The sequence below is a fragment of the Mesoplodon bidens genome (assembly GCF_964165515.1).
Source record: "Mesoplodon bidens genome assembly, chromosome: 3".
Lineage (NCBI taxonomy): Eukaryota > Metazoa > Chordata > Mammalia > Artiodactyla > Ziphiidae > Mesoplodon > Mesoplodon bidens.
The window spans coordinates 115,271,092-115,291,092 of record NC_138178.1 but is presented as its reverse complement, the minus strand read 5'-3'; the positions used below and the strand labels follow the sequence as shown (position 1 = coordinate 115,291,092).

General features: G+C 47.6%; 1 protein-coding gene across 1 annotated transcript; it reads left to right on the top strand.

Moving 5' to 3' along the window:
* The first annotated feature begins 16,252 nt into the window (after positions 1-16,252).
* NFKBIA (NFKB inhibitor alpha) lies at positions 16,253-19,546 on the top strand. The gene is made up of 6 exons (XM_081229282.1): positions 16,253-16,593; positions 17,189-17,297; positions 17,636-17,846; positions 18,132-18,220; positions 18,349-18,609; positions 18,978-19,546. The coding sequence occupies exons 1-6, from the start codon at positions 16,367-16,369 to the stop codon at positions 19,023-19,025; spliced, it is 945 nt and encodes a 314-aa protein (XP_081085408.1). The 5' UTR covers positions 16,253-16,366; the 3' UTR covers positions 19,026-19,546.
* Positions 19,547-20,001: the final 455 nt, after the last annotated feature.

The following is a 20,001-nucleotide window of genomic DNA, read 5'->3' as shown; positions in this document are numbered from 1 at the left end:
TGTATTTTTCTCTAATCTCTTCACAGAACTGATTGTAAACTCTCTGAGGAAGGGACCGCATTTTATATTTCTGTTACTCAACGGGATTTTGAGACTGTATTCATACCACAGTAGAGATTCCGTACATGTTATTTATTCCAGAGGTATTACAAACAGTAAGTGAATCTTCCGTTAGCAGAGAGGAGGGGAGGAACGGAGTCAGCTGGGACAATGGGGAGTGTTAAGGCTCATTTCTCCAGCCATTCACCCAGCGGCACTCCATTATCTGGTCTCACCTAGTCCAGCCAACTTTAGTTCTTGCCAACACACACCCTCCCAGAAATAATCATTATTACTATTCTCCATGATCACTAGTCATATTTAATCACAGAATTACAAATGTGGGGAGTTTCTCTTGCTTAATTTTCATAAAGCTTCTTGGATTAGGACAACAAGCAGCTACGCCCCACTTCCAAGGAAAGATTGTCTCTGCAGTTCCACTAAGTCCCGGTAGGTGGCGCTGGCACAGTACAAAACAGCTCGAATTTGATCCCTGTTTATTGAAAGAATCCAGCTCCTTTTGCCACCGAGGTTATAAAGTTTATTTTTAGTGTGACTTGATGGGCCTTGTCTGAAATTTAACAATATTGGAATCAAATTCTGATACCTAATCACACGGATGTAAGCTCTATTAGATTTCAATTAGCATTCACTCTGATTTGATTATAAGGCTTCAACCATTAAAATGGCTAATAGGGAGACATTTAGATAATTGCAGCTGCCTGGGGTTATAACATTTGCTATCATTTCCACAGAGTGATTCATGTAAAGACTGGGCCATAAAATTTGTTTTTGTTGGTGGAGACAAGGAATGAGGGCTTTTTGGGGTGGAGGCACTATGAAGCATTTTGCTGTTGTGGTCTGGCAGTTGGGACTGTTTTTCTTTTTTATTCTTATTGTGGGATTGTTTTTTTTTTTTTGTTTGTTTGTTTTTTTGCGGTATGTGGGCCTCTCACTGTTGTGGCCTCTCCCATTGCGGAGCACAGGCTCCGGACGCACAGGCCCAGCGGCCATGGCTCACGGGCCCAGCCGCTCCGCGGCATGTGGGATCTTCCCAGACCGGGGCACGAACCCGTTTCCCCTGCATCGGCAGGCGGACTCTCAACCACTGCGCCACCAGGGAAGCCCTGTGGGATTGTTTTTTAATTAGGAGGGAAATAAGAGTGTAGGGCGCTTGCCATTTAGCTGTTTTCCAAAAAGATATTGTTGATTCTCCATCTACAATACTGTTTCATTTGGCAAAAGAAAAGAGGCATTAGCCAAGTTTCCTTTTCCTCTTTTTTAATTGAACTGACTTACATTTGAACTGAGAAGATTAACCACATCAAAACTCACCTCCTGCACAAAGGCCTTCCTCAGTAAATGGAACTGGGGTCTCCCCTATCACCTAATACCATTCCTAGGTGCAAATGCTAGAGGTGTTTTACCAAAGTTGCCAGACCGCTTGGTGAGGATATTGAGACATGCTTTAAACGTAAAAGGAATAGTTGGACAAACTGACCTTCAAGGTCACTTCAGCCCCCACCATCTAAGATTCTAGGGATCAACGAAACAATGTCCCTGCCCCAAAGAGCCCCCAGACTCTAGGAGCAGGACCAGTCACGAAGGGTCTTAGAGCGGCCCGCACATGGTATATTTTTCTGGGTGGGACAGAGAAGCTGTTCCAAAAAGGTGGGGAAACTCACCTCCAGAAACTCACCCTCTACTCTACGTGGGCCACTAAGAGCCTGAAATTCATGTCTGGAAAGAAAGAAGTCATCGGTGAAAACTCATCTGTTTTTTGTTTGTTTGTTTTTGCAGTACGCGGGCCTCTCACTGTTGTGGCCTCTCCTGTTGCAGAGCACAGGCTCCAGACGTGCAGGCTCAGCGGCCACAGCTCACGGGCCCAGCCGCTCTGCGGCACGTGGGACCCTCCCGGACTGGGGCACGAACCCGCGTCCCCTGCATCGGCAGGTGGACTCTCAACCACTGTGCCACCAGGGAAGCCCAACTCATCTGTTTTTAAATCCAATACTTCATCATTTTTACCCACAGATAACTTGATAATTTGCCAATAGGGCTTCAAACTATATTCCACTCAAGGAAACAGATGTGGTGTCTGAAGACTCAAAATCAGATTGTGAGGGAAGCTTAGAATTCTCTTTTGTTCTGCTAGAAAATATTTCTCATGTACTGTACCAACCTGAAAACATTAATTCTTATAAATATCTCTCCAGTCTCAGAGGCCTAGGATATAACCCCCTAGAGCCCAGGACTGCATCTTTTTAGTCCTATGTTTTGGGGCAGGACCTAGCCCAAGACTCTACAGACAACAGTCAAACACTTTGCTGTGCAAAAGATCCAGTTCTATTCCAGATCAGACTATGTGTGTGAGAACATAAGAAAATGAAAAACTTTCTTAGAACAATGATCCATCAAGCCTAGTAGTCTGCCTTCTACATGTTTGAATATAAGTTCAGTAATCTTCCAAAAAGACAAACATCCTAGGCTGTCCTATAACGCACTGGTTCTTTTCTTTCCCCAGTACAGGTGGTTGTGAGGTGGGCCAGGACCCAAAAGTCCTGACCATAAAAAGAATGCAGGCAGACAAGCTGAAGGTCTGAGCCACTGCCCACGATTCATGTGGGTGGGGTCCATTTTTCCCAGAAGTGCAGACAATGTCATTTGTAATTCAGAAAAAATGTGGCAGACATTGCCAGGGCAATTCTCTCAGCATTGAGTGAAGAGGAGGGGGTGGGGACGGGGCGTGGACGAGGAAGGGGGGATGGGTCAGTGCTCAGATACCCAGAAAAGGTGGTCAGAGAAACATATTTCCTCCTAGGTCTGTCCCTGAAGACAGGTCTGTATTCAACTGTTTGGGGAAAACGAGCAGCAGAGAAAACTCCTTAGCCACTCTGTGGAGGGAACGTCTATAACTCTTCAGTGCTGGGAGAGCCACAGCTCAAGTTTTGGGACCTAATATCTCTCAGAAGTAGATAGTACAGTTTAGTGTAAGAGAAATGGAGCAACATTTTATGGAGGGGTTTCCTAAATGTGAAAAAGCCATTCCTGAGATCCCAGCATTGATCTGGCCTTCTGAGATCTCTGACTTCATTTCCTATTACTCTTCCCATGACTCACCCCACTTCACCCACACTAACCTCCCTGCTCTTGGTGGGTCCAAGAGCACCCACCTCAGGGCCTTTGTACTCACCGGACCCGGTTCTTCCCCTCAGCAGCCACCCAGCTCACTGCCTCCTTTCCTTCAGATCTTTACTTCACTGTTTGCCCTCTCATCTTCCCAGCAACCCTGCTTAAAAGTTCAACATGTCCTCCTGTCCTGACATTTCTACCCCTTTCTCTGACTTATTTTTCTCCTAAGCACTCTCACCAGTATATTCTGTATTTTACTTATTTATCTAGTATATTTCTGTCTCCTGCACGAGGTAAGCTCCCCAAGGGCAGAGTTTTGGACTGTATCTCCCATGCCTAGAAGAGTGTCTAGGACAGCGTGGGCACTCAGAACAGAACTTTGAATGAATCAAGTTCAGCTCCATATTCACACTTTCCAGAAGGACACCCTGATTCACATGAAGAAAGTACTCTTTCTAAGCAAATTAATATTCTAAGGAGGGTTTCTTAGAGAATGGTTAAGCATCCTGTGAAACCTAGCTGCTTTCTAGAATCCTTAGTACTTTTTTTTTTTTTTTTTTTGCGGTACGCGGGCCTCTCACTGTTGTGGCCTCTCCTGTTGCGGAGCACAGGCTCTGGACGCGCAGGCTCAGCGGCCATGGCTCACGGGCCCAGCCGCTCCGCGGCATGTGGGATCTTCCCGGACCGGGGCACAAACCTGTGTCCCCTGCATCGGCAGGCGGACTCTCACCCACTGCGCCACCAGGGAAGCCCCCTTAGTACTTTTAAGTGTTAGAGATGAAGAGGCATCTAGAGCAGTGGTTCTCAAAGTGTGGTCCCCGGCCAGAAGAAATAGAGGACCTGGAACTTGGAAGAAAGGCACTTTCAAGCCCCACCTAGGACCTGCTGAATGAAGATCTCCAGGGGTGGGGCTCATCAATCTGTGTTTTAAAAGTCCTCTGGTGACTCTAACACAAGCTGCAGTTTGAGAACTAATCACTGATGTAGAGGAAAGAGCAGAGGGCTAAATTACCTAGAGATGTAGATTCTAGTCCTCGTCTATTTAATTGTGCGACCTTGGTTACACCCCTTAAGCTCATCTACCTCCCTCTCTTCACTTACAAAATGAAAGAGCTGCTAAATTTTTCTTATATGCTTTTAATGTACTAATGGTAAATCTTGCAATCACAGCCCTGAAGGACCCCTTTCGTTAGGCTTGTAACTGTATATTAGCGAGTCGTTCAACAACCTATCTTAAGTAAAACTTTCTTTTCTTTCAGTCTGGCCTTTCTTTTCTCAAGTTTCCTGAATTGGTGAGCAGTTTGCACAGACACACAATCTTGCCACACTGGACACTTCTTCCAATGACCTTATTCTTGTACCTCACACCTTTTTCAGCTTCTGGGACAGCCCTCTATTCTGGTTTCCCTCCCATCTCTTTGGCTGTTCTTAGTTTCTTCTGCTGGCTTCTTAGCCTCAGCTCACTCCTTAAACTCTGGTGTTCCCATCTTGGTTCTTAAAATCTAGACACAATTCCGGGTGGCTTTGTCCTCACCCTGACTTTAGCTATTTTTCTCAAGTAAGCCAATGACTCCCAAATATTTCATTCTCTTAGAAATCCCCACATTCAATCACCTGTTATGTAACCCCCAGACCCCTTAAATTAACACGTCCAAGAGAGAACTAACTCATCACCTTCCCCCAACCCACTCTTCCTCTGATTTTGGCACTAAGTAGCCCGGGTCAGAAACTGAGAGCTCGTAGATGCCTCCCTCTCTCCTTCCCTCTCATCCAGTCAGGCACCAAGACCCGTAGATCCTTCCTCTTGGATCTTTTCAGCCATCTCTCTTCTTCACTTTCCAGTCACTGCCTTTAACTGGTCACCAGCTTCATACCTAACCCACTTCAGTCTGTTTGCCACACAGTCTTCCAAAGCACACTGATGGCAGCCACCATGTAAAACACCCAGGGACTTCCCTGGTGGTCCAGTAGTTAGGACTCTGCCCTTCCACTGCAAGGGGCCTGGGTTCAATCCCTGGTCGGGAAACTAAGATCCCACAGGCCTTGCAGGGTGGCCAAAAACAGAAAATAAAATTTTTTAAAATTAAAAAAAATAAAATAAAATCCCCCAGTGGCTCTCCATGGCTTTCAAGGTGCTGTCCCAGCTTCTCTGCTTGGTCACATGGCCCTGCCCCATCTCCTTCCTGCCTAACACTCTCATCTCTCCCCCACACACCAAGCCGCGTACAACTGCTTGTTTCACACCTCCATGATTTGCCACAGACTTTCCCTTCTCCTGGCACATCCTTCTCCTTCCTTTTCTAAATAACTCCTACTTGTTCCTTAAAAGCTGTCCTTTGTCACCCACACCTGTCAGAATGGCCATCATCAAAAAGAACGCAAATAACAAATGCTGGCAAGGATGTGGAGAAAAGGGAACACCTGTACACTGTTGGTAGGAACGTAAATTGGAGCAGACACTGTGCAAAACAGTATGGATGTTCCTCAAAAAACTAAAAATAGCTACCATATGACCCAGCAATTCCACTCCTGGGTATATATCCGAAAGGAATGAAAACACTAGTTTGAAAAGATACATGCACCCCAATGTTCACAGCAGCATCATTTATAATTGCCAAGATATGGAAGCAACCTAAGTGTCCATATGAATGAATAAAGAACATGTGATACACACACACACACACACACACAGAATGGAATACTAATCAGCCAGAAAAAAAGAATGAAATTTCGCCATTTGCAACAACATGGATGGACTTGGAGGGTAATATGCTAAGTGAAATAAGTCAGGCAGAGAAAGACACATGCCACGGAGCAACTAAGCACGTGCGCCACAACTACTGAGCCTGCGCTCTAGAGCCCACAAGCCAAAACTACTGAGCCCGCACGCCACAACTACTGAAGCCCACGTGCTCTAGGGCCCGTGTGCCGCAACTACTGAGTCCACTTGCTGCAACTACTGAAGCCCGTGTGCCTAGCGCCTGTGCTCCACAACAAGAGAAGCCACCGCAATGAGAAGCCTGCTCACCGCAACAAAGAGTAGCCCCCGCTCCCCGCAACTAGAGAAAGCCCGAGCACAGCAACGAAGGCCCAACACAGCCAAAAATAAAATAAAATAAAAATTAAAAAGAAGAAAAAGAAACAGACTCACAGATACGGAGAACTAGTGGTTACAGTAGGGAGAGGGAAGCGGGGAAGGTCAATATAGTGGTAGGGGATTAAGAGGTCCAAACTACTATGTATAAAATAAATAAGCTACAAGGACATATCATACAACACAGGGAATAGAGGCAATATTTTATAATAACTATAAATGGAGCATAACTTTTAAAAATTGTGAATCACTATATTTTACCCCTGTAACTTATATAATATTGTACATCACCTAGACTTCAATTAAAAAAAAAAAGCTGTCCTTGACCGATCCTCCCAGCCCACCTTAGCTTCCCCAATTCTACACTCCCGGAGCACTTTGTTCACATCTCAACGTGAGCCTCCTTACTAAAGTCACTCCTGTACCTGGTTATCTCCCCACCAGCCTATAAGTTCCCTGAGAGCCAAGAGCCTATTTTCTTTTCTTTGTACCTTCAGACCCCAGCAGTGCCTGGCACAAAAGTGCTTAATAAATGCTTGACAAATTAATGTTTGTTTTTTTCTCTATATATAATACTTTTTTCTCTAGAGATTTCTTTTTTCATATTAGCCAAGTGTGTCAATATGTCACATTTCCCTTAGCTTAACCAGTCCTTTGACTAAACATAGCTACAGGTAGTTAGGGACAGACGTCTGTGCTTGATCCTGGAGCAGGAACTAAGAAAGTGAATTTACGCAGAGGGAAAGCCTCTGACCGGAAGTCTGGGGTGGGAAGAAAGGGCAGCCTGTCTGTGGGAGCTGTGACATTTTGAAAGCACCAAATTCACTGTCACCTCGAGCTTCTCCTGTGGGGCAAAAGGGATGACAGAGGTGGGGGCTTTTGTCCTCTCTTGTGGGCAGATTTCCCCGGTGAGTTTTCCTTTTGTGGTGTCTGTGGCCATGAAGGAGTCTTCCCCAGGAACCCCCCCACCTATTTTTAGCCTCAGTTCAACACCCTACAGACAGCACCCCTCCCATATATCTCTGTGTTAATTTTCAATCCTGCTGTTACCAATATGAATCACCCAGGTCTGGCCTGACAAATTGCTAGACCTGAAGTGAGAATAAAGACTTGAAGTGAAAAGGTAAAACCTTTAACAGTGGAAAGTTGCAAAGATGCCCTGACAGCTAACGCATCTAATAGCCTCCCTGTGCTACTTTTATAAAACTATTTCGTGGATGTTCACATGTAGTGTTATTTGAATGAAGTTCTCTGTGATCAGAGATTTAGAGCCTGCACTGGATAACCCAAACTCCTCTCTAGGATTTCCTCTTTAAGGAAGACTCATCTGGGAAATGAATTGTTGTAGACGTTACTTGAGTCAGGTAGAATACACACCATATATCATTCTTAGTACAGGCTTTTTGTTTTAAGCACTCATTATGTTATAGTTGGTGCATGCTTTGTGAAACTAGGTCAAGCTCTTGAGGTATGATATTTTGTGTGGAAAATGCTGCTGCCTCTGAAAGATCATCCTGGAATGACAGTTACCCCTCCACTGGGTCCAGCCAACCACGTGTCCATGGGCCTTCAGCCTTGCCATCCATTGATGGGAGTTCTGATGAGGCATTGCCCTGCCGGGCAACCTCTTAATCAACCAGATTGATTCCCATTCCGCCTCCTTCCCCTCATCCTATGTCCCTGAAGGATTTTTGCCACAGGGGATACTCTAGGCAAGTTCTTATTGATTCCTCTAAGCTAGAGCTTCTGTCTCAACTTACTTTTCGATCTCTTGGCCTGGGCCTCCAAGACCTCACCTATCTCTGTACTGAAGGTTTTGAGGAGTCATCTGCCTTCTTATCCTGGGTCCCACCCTAGAGGTTACTCTCAGGCTGTAGAGAAGAAAGAAGAGAAGTGGGGCACAATCTAAGTCTATTTGTAATATCTTCACTCCTCTTATTAATACTCCGGATGGGCTGAGTTCTATGATGGCTCTGGTTTGGCCTTCTGTCCTCCTAGTAGCCTTTCTCCCACAATGCCTCCTTCCTCTGTAAAATGAGAATGATAACACCTCACTCCAAGGCAGAAGCTGGACCAGATGAGCTCTTGAGATAATTTCCAGATAGAGAAGTGTTGACTGGATGAAAAGTGAGGTATTCACAGAGAAGAAGAGTCAAAGAACAATTATGTTAGGTCTGAAGACAAGAGGAAGAGGATACTCATGCCTTAGACAATGGACCGGACAAGAGAGACGCAGAAGAAATGAATTTTCTCCACCCCTCCCAGCAGTGCCCATTCCACCCCATATCCTTGCATCAAGCTAGAGTCAAAAGGGGACACTGAACAATAACTAAGCAGTACAAGGCAACGTGTGACCTCAGGCCCTATGTGCAAGCCACGCCATAAGAATTAGAAGGATTCAAAAGAGGGCAGAGGAAGAGAAGGAAGAGCTCTTGGAAAGGGTAGGTCCTGACAAGGAAGTGGGAGGAAGTTGGTCCTTGGGCAAGGAGGGAGAGCAGAGGACGTATCCCAGTGCAGGCCAGAGCCCCTGGAGCAGAGTGTTGGTGCTGGGGAGAAACGGGGACTGGGATGGCCAAGCTGGGCGGGCTCTGACTCTGGAGGGCTGTAAATGCTGCCTGAGGAATTCAGACTCTGTCCTGCAGGTCATGGTAGGTCACTAGAGGTCCTGTTACAGGAAATAACAGGACAAAATTGTGTATTAGCGAAAGGAGATTTAATCGTATCGCTGTAACCCTTTGATATGACTTGAATTTTTAACCACTTTTTCAACCACGTGCAAGTGCTACGTCTATGTTTTTTTAATACTACAGAAAATACAACATATAATTTGTGCCAATACCTTTGAAAAACTTTTAAATAGGAACAGTCAAGCCACACTGTTAGAGTGTGGAGAGGAACAATGGGAGGGGGCAGCAGGGGGTGATGGATGTAAATGCTGGCTTTGGCTTTCTGGTTGAGTGACTTAACCTTTCTGAGCCTCAAATTCCTTTCAAAACAGATAATGATCTCCATCTAAGAGAATGGTTGTGAAGATTAAATAGGATAAAGTATAGCAAGTGCCAGCCATGGTAAGTGTTCAGTAAATGTATAAATAACAATTTGAGAGGCTACTATAGTAAAACAGGGCCTGCACTAATGTGGGGACAGTGGAAATGGAAAGGGGATGGGCTTGAGTCATTTCAAAAGTAGGATAAACTGAACGGATCAGCTACAGGGATTTCAGGAGAGGGACCACTCACAGCTCTCCCCAGGGCTGTGATAAATGATGCACCATAGTCACACCTAAATACCCAGTCTCAGAGCACATCCTCCAGCCATCTTTCCTGAAATCCCCTCCTTAAGAAAATGTGGGAACTTCCCTGGTGGTCCAGTGGTAAAGAATCCGCCTTCCAATGCAGGGGACACGGGTTTGATCCCTGGTCGGGGCAACTAAGCCCGCGTGCCACAACTACTGAGCTCGCGCGCCTCAACTAGAGAGCCCGCGGGCCGCAAACTACAGAGCCCACAGGCTCTGGAGGCCGTGTGCCACAACTACAGAGAGAGAAAACCTGCACGCCACAACTAGAGAGAAGCCCGCGCGCCGCAACGAAGACCCGAAGCAACCAAATAAATAGTTAAAAAAAAAAAAATGTGATTCCTCGGAGAACAGTTATTCCACAGACAGCCTGAAGATGTCGCTGCAGGCAGTACCATCCATACTGCGCTCCTTATCTTGCCTGGATTCCGCCATTCGTGAAAGAAAATTCCACTGTGGCTCCCTATCTAACCCCCCTTACTCCATGCTCCTGCCCTGTATGTAGCCTCCTCTTTCTCCTGTGAACACTTATCCTTCCCTCTACCTCCTGCCCTGATGCCCTGGCCACCTGGGGGTTGAATCTGAGCCCTTCAAGGCAGCCGAGCCAACTTTGTGACCAGGTTGCACGAGTGCTTCCCTGCCCTTTTCTTCATCATCGCGTTCATATAGATTATTTACCAAGACCTGCACGCATGCTCTTACCCCTATACCATTCCCCTAGCCTCTTGAGTTTCAGTCAATGAAGGTAGGGGCACCCCTATTCCCTATCTCCCATGCTCTTTAACTTCTCTTCTAAATGGCCCAATTTTCAAATATTAGCATTAAAGATTTGATGATGCATTAATCTACCTCATTTTCTGAAAATGTCAGTGTTCTTGGTAAAATAATCCCTGAACCATGGCCTATATAAACAGCTGTGGGATATAGGAAATGATGAGCATTTTGGAGCCAAGCTGAGTGACTTAGCCAGAGGGAATATGTGACAGTCATGGGACTGGACTCTGACAGCTGAGACCCAGTAACAAAGGAAAAATGTTCCAGGCCAATTTCCCCCTTTCTCTCAGCTCATGGCTTCTGTTTGTGACCCGTCCTCTTACTCTCTCATTTGCTTTCAGCATGTAAAGATCAGCCTAAGAGTATGGGATTAACAAATACACACTACTATATATAGAATAGATAAGCAACAAGGATTTGCTGTGTAGCACAGGAAACTTACTCAGTATCTTGTAGTAACCTATAATAGAAAATAGTCTGAAATATATATATACATATATACATGAATCACTTTGCTGTGCACCTGAAACACAATATTGTAAATCAGCTATACTTCAACTGAAAAAATAAAAATAAAAAGCCTAAGAATAACTTTCAGAATCGATTTTTTATAGGTATCCTCCATTAACAGCCTCAGAGATAAGACTCCAAGACACATCTCAATTCTTAATATTTATCCAAGTGAGAACAGAGGGTCTAAAAGGAGATTTGGGAAAGACATTATCTTGGTGATTACAAGAAAGGGCTGAGGATCAAGGTTCCTAAGTCTTCACTCTATTTATAAACTGAAGCGAATCTATGATTCCTCTATGATTATCTATGATGCAGCTCTGATTCTGTTTACCTTTGTCCTACACCATTCCCAAGACCTTAGACCACAGAGGGGAAGAAATATCCACATCCCCGTATAGTTTCTGGTGGTGCTTTGGCCTCTGGTGCTGAGAGGGATCATGAGCTTCTCCCCTGCTTATGGTGCCCAAGGGCAGGGACCTCCTCTCACGTAGGTCCCCAATCCTGCCGGGTACCAGGGCTTTGTGTGGGAGTGCCCTGGTGCTAAGTCCCCTCCTACCCTGACTGAACTCAGAGTGAATTTACACCCAAGCCAAAGTAGCAAACGTACTGGCATGCAGAGGAAGCAGTGGGCTCTTAAGCCTCCACCCCCTTCTTAATCCAACTACCCGTCTCTGAACACAACAGAACATGAATCACCCTCACACCTATTAGCGACCACTTGGTTACTGCTGACGAACAGCGAAAAGGGAGAGCCAGGAATTGGGGCCATAGGTGACACGTGCAGGCCCCCTGCCTCCCCGGCAGCCGCTGGTTACCCAACTGGCAGAGGGCACAAGGTTGAGGCACCAGCCAAGCAGGAACACCTCAAGGAGATGTTTATTGAAAGCATTTGAGTGTTTAAAAAAACCTAAGTAATCTTTGTAAGAAAAATCAGAGCTTTGTTGAACTTGTTACGCTTATTTTACAGGATAGAGTTGAAACGTTTTTTGGGGGAGGTCGAACTCTCTTTTCCAGGCTTAGTGATTCCAACCCTGCCTGCAGGGGCAGATGGAACTTCCTGGACAGACACACTCCACCCCCAGCCTCCTGTTACAGTTACACGGAGGAGCAGAGACCCCGTGATGCCAAGGGAGGGGAAGGCGGGTGCCTTCCCCCAAAGCACCACAAAAACATCATACCTTGGCTGAAAAAGAGGTTCTACACTCAGGGCCTGCAGGCTTGATTTAGTCAAAAGATGCAGAAATGCATTTTGTTTGGGGTTTTTTGTTGTTGTTGTTGTTGTTGTTGTTGTTTTTTACAATGCTTTAAGATTTGAAATTTTTCACATCAAAATCCATTTTCCGATTTTTTTTAAACAATGGAATATCAGTGCTGAACTCCAGGTGCTACTTGGCAAAAATTGTCTGAGCTGAGTGTGAGGGACATACTCTCTCAGTCAGGGATGCCACCACTCCCTCTTGGACTCACATGGCCGGCTTCGCTCATCTGTGAAAACTGCCTGGCCCCTATAGGAAGGTATTTGAGAATGAGACCCTTTAAAACTGTGATCCCCCTTTAAATTGCAGGATTTATTGCAGCAAAAGAAACCCCTGAAGGCTTTGACAGTCTTATTTTCAGGTCACCACAAATGAAAGTCCTGACAGCTGTTTTTCTGTGGGGAAAGCTCCAGAGCTTGGGAGCCCCAGGTTCTCACAGGGGTGGACGGATGCAGTGGCTAACCATCACAAGAGGAAAGAAAACTAAGCCTGGGATTGGAGGCAAAATATAAATTCAGAATTTCACGGTGGGGCGTCCATCAGCAGCATGCCTGATTCGCTTGCCCTCCAGGGCTTTGTCATGGCTCCTCTCTCTTCCAGCCTGGCTGCAGAGAGCCACGGGCAGCCTTCTTCAGGAGTTTGGTTTGCTGGGGCTAAAACAATTTTTGGCAACTGACACAGGACACCCTGCCCACGATGTTTAAGAAAAGCCAAATATGTTGGACCACCTGGTTGAACTTACAGAAATATCTCCGTGCTGCCAGGCCACTGGGCACCCCAGGCAGAAGGTTCAGTCCACGCTGTGCATCTCCCACCCAGGAAGAGTGCACAAGTTGCCTGCAATCACACCAGGCCTTGATGGTGCTCCTTTCCCATAGGGGTGCTCCTGCCCCCACTGAAGCAGGCGAGCATCACTGGCCATCCTGTCCTTCCCTATGGCTGTATCCTGTGCAGCTTCAAGGTTAACTTATTCATTCTTTTGCCTTTTGCATTAAAAAAAAAAAAAAAAAAAAAAAGGGAATTCCCTGGAGGTCCAGTGGTTAGGACTCCGAGCTTTCACTGCCAGGGCCTGGGTTCGATCCCTGGTCCAGGAACTAAGATCCCGCAAGCCACATGGTGTGGCCAAAAACAAACCAAATAGGGCCTCCCTGGTGGCGCAGTGGTTGAGAGTCCGCCTGCCGATGCAGGGGATACGGGTTTGTGCCCCGGTCTGGGAGGATCCCATATGCCGCGGAGCGGCTGGGCCCGTGAGCCATGGCCGCTGGGCCTGCGCATCCGGAGCCTGTGCTCCGCAACGGGAGAGGCCACAACAGTGAGAGGCCCGCATACCGCAAAAAGAAAAAAAAAAAAAAAAAAAAACCAAATAAAGCCAAATGACATTAAAAGGCTTTAACATCTTTAAAATGGTCAAGATTAGCTAAAATCCTTGACAATGAGGTAGGGAGAACTCTAAGTGTGCAAAGGTCTTTCTAAACCAACAATCAGTTTTGTTGTATTCTGCTCCATCTGTTTTCTGATTTCCAAGTATGTTCTCTACCACCCAAGTTGTAATGTTTGTTGATTTAAACCATATAGAGCATATGATAGAGGGAAAACTTGTTTGGATCACGTTATTCAAAACTGTCTCCCAGGTTGCAGAAAAACAAAAGGGACCTCCCTGGGAATCCCCACCACAGGGACAGGTCATCAAGGCTCAGCACCTCCCAAAATTTCCAAGGCGCCATGATAAATCAGGGAATGCCTGGACCTGACTCTTACCACTAGGTGTCACACTAAACAATCAGGAATAAAGACCACCAATTGCCCGAGGCCTTCAGCTACAGAAAGCCATCACAGCAGGTGCAAAGAAAACTTATTCCTGAGATACTTTTGACTTAGGCATGATTTTTTTTCAATGATCATTTTTAAATCTGCAGCTAATAATCGTCTTCTAAGGTATCCTTTGTAAGTGGGAATTTAGGGTTTGATATTTCTGTACCTTTTTTATAGGTGTGAATATCCCCAGATGGGGGAACATCTACCCTCTATTTTACCTAACAACTGGAGTAGAAAATAGTTTGCATATCTTCCAAATTACAGTGTATTCAGTCTCATTTTCACAAGGTGTTTTCAAAAGTGTTAATACCATGACTGCTTTGGCCAAATGATTACTATGTTGGGATAGAAATTAGATAAACTGCCATGGGATGCCTAGGTAAATTTCTCTGCATTTCAGTTTCTTTTTAGGAAAGTAGGAACAATAGTTCTTACTTACAGGATTAGTTCTGAGAACTAACAATGTGTTGCAGAAAGTGTTGGAGCCCTTCAAAAATTTATACTGTGATATTTCTAAGAGACATGGTCACCCTTTGCAAAGTTACACAAGCATTTGTGGTCAAGTAATACAATTTTTAATCTGGGGAAAAAATCTAAACAGCATTAAATCCAATCTTGTTATTATAAAAGCTGGTATCCCATAGCAAAGGTAGCTAATCTCTCCAACTAATACGCAGTTAATTAGAGGTAGAGCTGGGAACTGAGATCTCCTACTTAGAGTTCTCATTCCGCCTTGCCTAATAATTATGTATTTGTATATCACATGCCTGCAGAGACATACGGTGTCTATCCCTGGGGAGTTTTCATTTTAGTATGTGACCATCACTACCCTGAAGGTTTATTTCTTGATTTTACTTTTTTTCCCCTCATATTTTGTCTCTCACCCCCATTGGCCCAGATTTCCTACATTCGGATATTGAGGGTAGGGGAGTGGGGAAAGGGGAGATGAGGAGAGGTGAAGGGTTGGTTAGTACACGGCCAGTCAAGTTGAAGATGATTGCAATAATCACCAGAAATCTCTGCAAAACTATAGAGGCTTCCTAGGGCGCATTCTGAACTCTGACCTAAGTTGCTTTAGTTTGCCTGGACCAGTTCCAGGAACAGATGAATGCATTCCTCTCATTGGCTAGGAGATGGGGGTGGGGCAGAGAGCATAACTTCTATTTCTGCAGATGAGACCCGAGGATGGTGAGCCTGGAGTGGCTACCCATATGGCATGGATAGGTCCAGCTGCTGTCCTCCCCCAGGCAAGAGAGCAAGGAGCCAGCAGGGGCAGGATGAAGGCCACGCTGGGGCTGCCTTGAGCTCCCGCAGTATGCCTGGCAGTTACTTTCTTAGCCAACCTTAAGGCCCAATCTTGGATAAGGCACTACTCAACCCATTCTTCAGCCACCTTCTCCAAATGCTTCTGGAAAGTCACCCAGCTGGGCACCCAGAAGTAGGTTAAAGATCTATACTCTGCAGCAGCACAGTGCAAATCAGGGAAAATGACCTCAATAATTATTTTGTTATTGCAAGGTGTCTACAGCTCTACTACAAAGATTAACACCTTGCTTTCCTTGAAAAATATTATGGTCATATTCAGCATTTTCCCGCATACAGGGCAGAGTGCTTGCCCCTCCCCCAGTCAGCAGGATTGTTAATCCCGAGGAAATGATTTGAGGGTTCTTCAAGCATTTAGGTTTTCAACGCCAAAACTTTCACAACTTCTACCTGAGTGGGGGGCTGGGGGCTACACGTCCCTGCACTGCCAAGAGCCTGGTACTGGCAGGAACGCAGAGGCAGCCGGCGACCTTCCACCCGCCAGTGCGTCCTTCCTGCAGAGACGTTTGGGGAAGTGAATCCCTATACCCAGCCAACATTTCCACTCGCCTCTTCAAAAGATCAAAGAAAAAAAATTTTAAAAACCGGAAAAGACCTGCAGGTCTGCAAACCCCAATGGAGAACCGCCCTGCAGGCCTGCGTCCTTGGGATCTCAGGAGCAGACGACCCCAAATCAAATCGATCATGGGAAACCCCAGGGAAAGAAGGTTTCTTGCAGAGGATCAGGATTACTGGCTGCAGGGAAGTACCGGGGGAGGGGGCCCGGTCGGGAGGACTTTCCAGCCACTCAGCGTTCATCAAAAAGTTCCCTGTACATGACCCCAGTGGCTCATCGCAGGGAGTTTCTCTGATGAACCCAGGCGCGGGGTTTAGGCTTCTTTTTCCCCCTAGCAGAGGACGAGGCCAGTTCTCTTTTCTGGTCTGACTGGCTTGGAAATTCCCCGCGCCTGACCCCGCCCCGGAGAAATCCCCTGCCAGCGTTTATAGGGCGCCGCGGCGGCGCTGCGGAGCCCACAACAGTCCGAACCCGCCGTCCCGTCGGTCCTCGACACCGCGAGCAGCCAGCGCGCCGCGCAGCCCTTGGCCCGCGCACCTGGGGAGCAGCGCCCGAGCCCTCACCGCGCCATGTTCCAGCCCGCGGAGCCCGGCCAGGAGTGGGCCATGGAGGGCCCCCGGGACGCGCTCAAGAAGGAGCGGCTGCTGGACGACCGCCACGACAGCGGCCTGGACTCCATGAAGGACGAGGAGTACGAGCAGATGGTGAAAGAGCTGCGGGAAATCCGCCTCGAGCCTCAGGAGGCGCCGCGCAGCACCGAGCCTTGGAAGCAGCAGCTCACCGAGGACGGAGACTCGTAAGTGTCGCGGGCCCGGATGGCGGGGCCGGGCGGGGGCGCCGGGCCTGCAGCCCGAGGCGCGGGGCCTGCGCTGCGGCGGCGGACCGGGGTCGGTGTACCGACCCGGAGGCCGTGCAAAGGTGCACGGCTGCGCGCGGGGACCGGGGAATCGGGGATCGGGGCGGGTAACCGGGGCCGTGGTCTAGCAGCTCTGCCTTGCAGCCGCGCATACACACACACACCCCACACCCCTGCGGGTCCCCTCGGCTGGGGGCGGGGCTGCGGCGGGGACGCTAAGTCCCCGCTTGCATAAGGGGGGCGGGAGTTTCTGCCCCGCTGGCAGGCGCCAAGCGGCCGGGAGGGGAAGTACAGGGCGTTCCGGCCCGGCGAAAGGGCGGGGCGGTCTGGCCGGCGCCCGCAGCCTAAGAGGGGGGGCCCGGAAAGTCCCTGGGCGCCTGCCAGGAACACTCAGCTCATAATAACCTCGCGGAAAACACCGCGGCCTCGGCCTCCAGAAACCCCGACCTTGCGCAATCCCCCGCGGGCCGCGCTTCCCTGGGCCTCACGCAGCGCACTCACCAGCCCTGCGGGGTTTTCCCTCTCTTCCCCTCAGGTTCCTGCACTTGGCCATCATCCACGAAGAGAAGGTGCTGACCATGGAAGTGGTCCGTCAAGTGAAGGGAGACCTGGCGTTCCTCAACTTCCAGAACAACCTGCAGCAGGTACACAGCTCACCCTGCCCTGTGCCTCTCTGACCCCGTTATAAAGCTGCAGCTAGCTCAGTTCCTCCCAATTATTTCTAAATTAACAATTCCTGGTCATTATCTGACCTAACCTTTCACAGCTGAATCAGCCAACATCCTAGAGAGGACAGAATATTCCATTGATTTGGGGAGGCCTTTATGAAGCCCACCTGGGGCCTCTGGTATTTTGCCTTTTGCCCCTTGTACCTCCCTGGGAGGAGCAGTACCCACTACCAGGATTTCTCTTGGGCTTCAAGGGAACACAGACTGTAGGTTGGATCCGTGGCTTATACTTTCTATCCCTCTTCTGTCTGTAGACTCCTCTCCACTTGGCAGTGATCACCAACCAGCCAGAAATCGCTGAGGCACTTCTGGAAGCTGGCTGTGATCCTGAGCTCCGAGACTTTCGAGGAAATACCCCCCTACACCTTGCCTGTGAGCAGGGCTGCCTGGCCAGTGTGGGAGTCCTGACTCAGCCCCGCGGGACCCAGCACCTCCACTCCATCCTACAAGCCACCAACTACAACGGTACGTCTGGCTGCCCTGCCCATCAGAGGGCAGGTGACGTGGGGAAGGGAGAGGTGGGCCGATTTAAGGAGTCCAAGCAAGGTTTAAACTCTCAACATGTGAAAAGTTGAGAACACGTGTATTCATGAAGGCCTATTTGATGCCTTACTAAAGTCCATCCAGAACCCAGATTCTGGGTTCTTCAAATTCAGAAGAATTTGTCCCTTAAAAGAATAGGTGAAAGGTTCTGCTTGAGAAGTGAGGGTTGAAACAAGGGGTTATATTTTCTTACTTTTGGTCTTCTAGGTCACACGTGTCTGCATTTGGCCTCTATTCATGGCTACCTGGGCATCGTGGAGCTGTTGGTGTCCTTGGGTGCTGATGTCAACGCACAGGTGAGTGCCTCACGCCTTCAGATGGAGTGCATCAGGCTCCCAGCCCTCCTCCATATGATCCCGTGCTTTTGTTGCAAGCAGAAACCCCAAACTCAGCCATAAGCCTCTCAAATTCCTTTTGGTTTCAGGAGCCGTGCAATGGCCGAACTGCCCTCCATCTCGCGGTTGACCTGCAGAATCCCGACCTGGTGTCGCTCTTGTTGAAGTGTGGGGCCGACGTCAACAGGGTCACCTACCAGGGCTACTCCCCATACCAGCTCACCTGGGGCCGCCCAAGCACCCGGATACAGCAGCAGCTGGGCCAGCTGACCCTAGAGAACCTTCAGATGCTGCCCGAGAGCGAGGATGAGGAGAGCTATGACACGGAGTCAGAGTTCACAGAGGATGAGGTGAGTCCCGATTAACTTGTTTGTGGCTCTGCGAAAAGGAAGAGTGGCCATTCTCCCTCTACCTTCTCAGGCCCCTAGAGCTCCTCCTTATCCTGAGGGTCTCAACATAATGAGGCTCTCAAACTTGAGTGTCCCTAAGCAGTATCCCAAGAGTGTGTCTTTTTTGTTGTTTTTTTTTTTTTTTTTTGCTCTTTCTGAAGGAGAGGATCCTTAAAGGAAAACTCCCTCAGCCCAGGAAGTTAATTTATATTCAGGTTATAGAGGGAGTCTAAGAATACTTGAGTTATTTCCAGTAGCAGCCCTCACCATCATCCCAGTACCCTTGGCAAAGCTCTGGAAGTTTAACCTACCTTATTTTCTCTTTTTAGCTGCCCTATGATGACTGTGTGCTTGGAGGCCAGCGCCTGACGTTGTGAGCTTCGGAAGGTGTCTAAAAGAACGTGGACTTGTATATTTGTACAAAAAAAGAGTTTTATTTTTCTAAAAAAAAGAAAAAAGGAAAAAAAAAAGGATATACTTATAACCACACTGCACACTGCCTGGCCCAGAACATTTTACTCTGGTGGATTAGCCCTCATTTTGTTATTTTCATGAACTTTGGAAGAGGGGCAAGAAGGATCATTGGAATTCAGAGAAAACCTCTTTTAAATGTCACCTTTGGTGGAGTTTTAAGGAAAGGTTATTCAAAATTTGATGAAAGGACTATATTTTATTTATTGTGCTTTTCGGTTGAATCACCATGGATTCAGTGGCTGGGGCCAGTTGTATGGAGTAACGTGTAACAGGTGTGTTGTTAAACCTGTCAGTGGGGTGGGGTTAAAAGTCGCTACCTGTCAAGGTTTTGTTACCCCCTGTAAATAGTGCACATAGTGTATTTTGTTGGTAATTATTTTGGTACTTTTAAGATGTATATTTATTAAACAGATTTTTACAAACAGCCTTATCGTGATCACTTCCTCTGGGCTGCTGTGGGGCTCCTACGCTGAGAGTCATTCGATCCCCAGGTGGAGGCGGAGAGTTGTGTGGGAGGACTCACCTCAGGCAGCCATGGAACCCTTTCAGAGAGCAACTTCTCCCACTGTCTACACCAGCCTCCCAGGGCTGGGGCCCAGTGCGTGGGCGGGAAGGCTGTTGCATGGTTATAGGAAACACCATTTTCAGGCCACTTGGTCTACAGCTGGAAGGTTCTTTATTGTCACCTGCTTTCATCTTCTTGATTTAAACTATTCCAGGACCTTACTTCTGCTTTAGGAAATTATTTTGGCCAAGAGGAGTATGCTGAATTCACATTTTCTAGAGCTGGGAAAGATCTCCCCTATGATACTGGAAGTTCCTGAAGACATGGGCTTAGGAGTAGGACTGCACTGACAAGTGTTAGCAGGTGCCTACCTC